Below are 6,130 nucleotides of genomic sequence, written 5' to 3' on the forward strand. Positions count from 1 at the left end.
GCCTACCATCCACCATTAGCTCTCCCCACAAACACTGAATAGAATACTAGAGGAGTGTAAAAAGTGGAGGACACTCAAAAAAAAAAAAAAGGCATTAAGCTTAAGCTACATTCTTATTGCATGACTGATTTAAAATGTCAGAAGTTACATATAACATGTATGTGTATATATACATACACACGTGTATGATGATGAGCTGAGCTCATCATGAGCAATCTGAGAAACTCCTCAAGAACAATCTGAAAAACTATTTGGAGGGGAAAACACTGCTCTGATTTACCACCTCCTCCTTTGCATAAACCTTATATGGCTTTGGAAATTGAAATCTCAAAACTTTTTAACTTAAGCTTAATGGATATGTTAGAACCTAGTTTTTTCTTTCCATTTGTGTTTGATTCTTGTTTCTTAATTCTTGGCTGTTTTAAAGGCATATCATTTGTGTAAGAGGGACACTTTAAGCACAGATTCATAAAACTGTGGCATTCTTTGATCCTATTTCTACCAGATTGTCATTTTAATTAAGTTACTCTGTTTATAGGAACGGGTGAAGTCTGTGTTTCATGCCAAAGAGTTTGGAAAAATAATTAACTTCAAGACCCCAGAGGACGCTAGGGTAAATATAATGAATATCTTTTCCTTAAACCGATAGCAGCTTCTCATTTCAAAGCCATGTAATAAGTTGGACTGCTTTTTTTAAGACAGAAAAGTTTTGTTTTTAATTTTTTTTGTTGTTTTTACAGTTTTACTATATGTAACTAGGTAATGTTTCCTCAAAACTATTTTTCATTACCACCTTTCTCGGTTTCTCTTTCATTTATCTCTGTCACCGTGTTATTTTATCCCAGGAGATTGGTTTTTAAATCTTCTTGCTCTGCCAGAAACATCCAGAGAAGGCTACTGGGCTCATTTCTTGTTCTGTTTATCATAGAGACATTTCTACTAAGTTCTTATGTTAATAGAAGCACAGATACCTCTGCTGAAGCTTCTCATAATGAGATAACCCTAGTATTGCCTCCAGGGCTTTAATCTGTCACACAGCCCCAATGATAATGGACATTATTGGTAAGAAGGTTTACACTATATTTGCATTTTATTTTTGCAATTTCAAAGCAAAATAGAAAAGATCTATATCATGAGAATACCTAAAATGCTCAAGAATATGCTATGCTGCTAGCCTCTGTAGAATTACATGTAATTATTCCTACTCCATCAGTAGAATCCTGTATATGGAATCATGAAGGTTTGTGATACAGAATTGTTGGAAGAAAGTCTGTGTAGATAGTTTTCACGCTATGCCACAGTTATTCAACCCAGCTGCCAAATTACCCTTCTCTCTCAAGATGGTTTATTTTACTTTTCTTATTCTGAAGACAAACCTTCAAGTCCAAAGACCTTAGAAAAACATTATTCTTACTGTTAAATCAAATCTGGTACCACTGTCTCTGAACTTCTGGGCTATTTAACTGAGATGAATGATGTCTTATGCATGATGAATTTAATTATTGGACACGAGTATACCCTTAACTAGAAAGCCAAATTCTAGATTTACATTCATTACATTTTGAGTTTCGTTGCGAATTCTTAAAATAAGCAAATGTTGGTTTATTTCTCCATGACAGTGGATCCTCACAAAACTAGAAGAAGCAAGAGAACCTTCCCCGAGATTCTGATGGAGAATACTACCTGAAGAGACACAGCAATAAATCATTAGAATTTCCACCTTGTACCTTCCAAAAGCAGTTTGGAAAGTATACTACAGAAGTAATTTCACGTACAAAAGAAAAAAAAAAAAAAAAACAGTTACAATCAGGTAAAAAAACAGTCATGTGATTAAAATATTGCAGCTCATTGGGGATCCCTTTGGTTTTCTAACTTGAATCATGTATCTGGTTAAAATTCTAACTACTTTATAAAAGAAACATTTCTCTTTCGAATCTTAAATATTTGCTCCGAGTGATTCTTTGCAATGTGGAGAAATTGCCCGTATTCACACCCCTCATGGAGCTAAGTTTAATGTTTCTTGTTCACATTTTAAACTTCTATCATGCTTACTTCAGACACCCTGAATCAGTGCTGGGTAAATGATCAAATCATTGCCTCAATGGTATCAAGAGAAATTTAGTGGTGGTTTCTTTAGAGACATGAAGTTCTTTTTACAGATAAATATTTTGGTATTATTTTCCTTATTTTTTTATAAAGGATAGGTTTGAATTATACTTTCATAGCATGACTATGAAAAATGACCTTTTTAAATATTATATAATACAGATTAATACCCCCTTCAAGCCTCATCTTAAGAAAGGCTAGAAGAAATGAGTGTCATATCCAAAATGGAAAAGCCCCTTTCAGAACTTTGAAGCCTTAGAAATGTTTCCTCAAGTCAACTTCATGGGATCTACTTGGTTTACCCAAGTCACATTTTTAACAGATTGCTGACTTTAAAGGAAAATCCCTCAAGCCTTAACTTTCCATTCACTGATAATATGAAATAAACAGAATTCCCATCATCTTAAGATACAAATTATGCTTCAAAACAGACAGCTGTTCTTGTAAGTAAATGTCTGTATCCTAAAGTGTCCATTGCCTGTTCTGTTAGCAGAAGATGAGGAATTGCTACTGTGCTTTCTCTAGTTATTCAAGTGAGAATCACTTGTAAAAGCTCATCAGAACAAAAATCATGGGCTGTGGCATTAGTGAAAATAAGGTGATAGGGTTTTTTTCTTGGTTTTTGTCCAAGATCCTTATTCCTTAATATTAATGGACTTTTTCCAGTGAAATGGGATGAGTATATGATTGTGAACCATGAAGAGAATGATGCGGTGTCTTATTTAGTTATTGAATAATACAGAGTATTTGATGCATGTTGTATGTGCCATGAAATTATTATAAACTGTTTCTGGGATTGGAGACTCTGTATAGTCAGTGATTGTGAAAATCTCCTCAGGGTCCTCAAACCCTTGCTTTGTTGTAAAAGCTAAAATAAACAGCATGCCAGACTTTAATTGTATTTCTTCCTGACCGAATCCTACTACTGATTTTCCTTTGATTATAAAAATACATTGTTTATTATCAATAGTTTCCCCCAGAATTTTTTCTTTGCTGAACATAAATTGAATCACAAGATGACAAATTTCATACCCCATTGTAGTGTGTGTTCCCAAGATGACCTTTGTTTAAAGTAACATAGACATTTTCTCTGTTGCTCAGCTCCTCTAATTTTATAAACATTAGAATTAAAACTAAGAGTAATGGCCAGAAAACTTTCAGTAATTGTCCCCACCTGCAATGTTGCTTCACTGAAGTTCTATTCCGTGCCATTAACCAAGTACCTCATCACCTGTTACAGTTTCATGATTTCATTCTCAGAAAAAATACAGACTCATAACTTCTTGCATGTTCCATGGTAAAAGGGAAAGTCCTAATAAAAGACTAAGCATAAAGGTTTTTCTGGTATCTTCTGGAGAGCAGCAAGGAATGGGTCTTATAACTAGCCAGCCTCCCTGTCCCTGTTCTTCCTGTGCCCGTACCAAGGAGGACCTAGAAATAATCTTTTCTTATTCTTTAGTGGTGGTCTGCGGATCAACACTTCCTATCACTTCCTTTGTTTCTAGCATAGAAGGACCCACAGTTACAAGAGCAATCATTTATCAATTGTCTTAGAGGATCGTCTTCATTTAAATAAGGAACATCCGTAGATTACTAGCTAATGAGTCAGTCTTTGTAGCATAACATTTTATAATTGTGTGTTTGATTCTGTATTCTTTTTTCTTGAACATTACAGAGTCCATTATCTTACTGTATTTGAAAATAATCTTCCCCAAATTATATTTAACAACGGCTCTCTGTTTGAGAGCTTTAAACTTCTCTTGGTTGGTTGGTAGCTGGTATGGAATGAGATCCTGAGTATTGTGTCCCTTCTCCAGCCCCAGCCTCTTAATTCTAGCACAGCATATATTCTGGTCTGTGATTTACTGTGTAAAACCCAAGGCAATGTGTCTGTTCCTTGTCAGCTCTCCTCCAGAAAACTATGACCATCAGAAATAGCAACTTTGATTTCTGGTACAATAAGAACCGTGTGATTTCTTCACATTTACAAAATAATGCCTGAACCTAGGAGCATATGCGTTTCTCCATTGGCTTCCCTCTTACTGTGTTATGTATTGTATGCCTTTTCCCTAGTGTTAGCAAGACCTTGGGATTATCCCCAGGTTAAGTTTAATATAGCCAAGTTATTTTCTGGTCCCTAAATAATCATGAGCTGCTGTAGGGAGTTCTTCCCTGGACCACCCTCCTCCACAATCATAACCCATGACAAAACTGTCCTGTGGCTTCCAAATAAATAAGAATTTCTTCTTATATTACCATTTCTATCATAATTATCTTGTTGGGGTTTTTTTATGATTGTAGTAACTAAATTTTCCCAGTGAATATACATCTAGCTTATCTCTTAGAAATATCATAGTATTTTATTCCTGATAAAAATACAGACTCTACTTAGTGCTCAATTTTCTGCACCATTCAGTCATCAGTTGCCAGTGTTAAGTGATCCTTCAGGCCAAGCCAAGGTCCCTGTATTAAAAAGGTTGGGACAATACCCACCATTTGCTTCAACGTGGATGGAACTGGAGGGTATTATACTGAGTGAAATGAGTCAATCGGAGAAGGACAAACATTATATGTTCTCATTCATTTGGGGAATATAAATAATAGTGAAAGGGAATAGAAGGGAAGGGAGAAGAAATGGGTGGGAAATATCAGAAAGGGAGACAGAACATAAAGACTCCTAACTCTGGGAAATGAACTAGGGGTGGTGGAAGGGGAGGAGGGCGGGGGGTGGGGGTGAATGGGTGACAGGCACGGAGGGGGGGGTGCTTGACGGAATGAGCACTGGGTGTTATTCTGTATGTTGGCAAATTGGGGATCCCTGGGTGGCTCAGTGGTTTGGCGCCTGCCTTTGGCCCAGGGCGTGATCCTGGAGTCCCGGGATTGAGTCCCGCATCGGGCTCCTGGCATAGAGCCTGCTTCTCATTCCTCCTGTGTCTCTGCCTCTCTCTCTCTCTCTCTCTGTCTATCATAAATAAATTAATTTTTTAAAAAAACTAAAAAAGAAACTATGTTGGCAAATTGAACACCAATAAAAAATAAATTTATTATTAAAAAAAAAAAGGTTGGGACAGAATATACTAAGCTAGGTTGCCTATAGGAGTTGAAACTGTGTACCGAATACACTGCAGATACAAGTAGCTGTTTGGAACTGGATGTTTTTGTGTTCCTGCCAACACAATTGAGAAAAATTTGTTTGGGTTCCAAGGCCATTGCTTTTTACCTTTTCTCAAGATCTGTCAAACTCCTCAAGGACAGTGTTTTCCAGACTGTAGGTCTTAACATATTAGGGGGCCATAAAACCAATTTCACAGCTCAAGGCCAGCATATTTTAAAAGTGGAACAGAAATGAAAATAAGAGAACATTGTATATAACAAGGTTAAATATTGTTTGCTGAAATGTTTCAGCAACATATAGTTTATATACTGTGTGCACTGGGTCACAATATAAAATGTTATTTCCTGTTATGAATTGCAGTTTAAAAAAAAAAAAAAAAACAGACCTTGTGAGCCACTGCTGTGGGAGGCATGGGCCATCCACTGATTGTTGGAACAGTGTGGATTGTGTGGGCCCTGACCTTAGATCAGGAGCGGCAGACCCGCACTCAGGGATATCTTCAGATTGTGAACACTTTTTCTTTTGAGTAAGAAGGTAGGATGGCTCTTGTTTTGCTTTTTATAAGGTGTTTTCCTTTCCTGGTGTGTACCAGATGCCCTCAAGGTGCCACAAAAAACATAGAAAAGTTAGATCTGCAAACGGCACCCAAAAAAGGCCACAGGCTATCATTTAACTAGAGATATTTCTCTCTCACTAGGCATTTTACTAGGACTGGGGACAGAAGTTCTCTCCTTTTATGAATTTGCTCGATATGCCTTTGATGTCACTCACTCACTGTACAGGTGTTAATGTCCCTTAAAAATGGGGAGCTTAGAGGTCACACTTTTATAGGGTTGAAGTACTCATTCTCTGGAGGGTGCTGTATAAATGTCAGTGCAGTCGATGTGAAATCATTGGATTTCCTCATTT

At 36.8% G+C, this 6,130-nt stretch overlaps 1 protein-coding gene across 1 annotated transcript in view; it reads left to right on the plus strand.

Moving 5' to 3' along the window:
• The window catches only part of VPS13A (vacuolar protein sorting 13 homolog A), a 237,353-nt gene extending 234,351 nt beyond the window's left edge, over positions 1-3,002 (plus strand). The window contains exons 71-72 of the mRNA XM_026001515.2: positions 539-613; positions 1,620-3,002. Of these exons, the coding sequence (XP_025857300.2) occupies positions 539-613; positions 1,620-1,670 (126 nt within the window). The 3' untranslated portion in view covers positions 1,671-3,002. The remainder of the gene's footprint in view (positions 1-538; positions 614-1,619) is intronic.
• Positions 3,003-6,130: the final 3,128 nt, after the last annotated feature.

Source organism: Vulpes vulpes, chromosome 1 (genome assembly GCF_048418805.1).
Source record: "Vulpes vulpes isolate BD-2025 chromosome 1, VulVul3, whole genome shotgun sequence".
Taxonomy (NCBI): Eukaryota; Metazoa; Chordata; class Mammalia; order Carnivora; family Canidae; genus Vulpes; species Vulpes vulpes.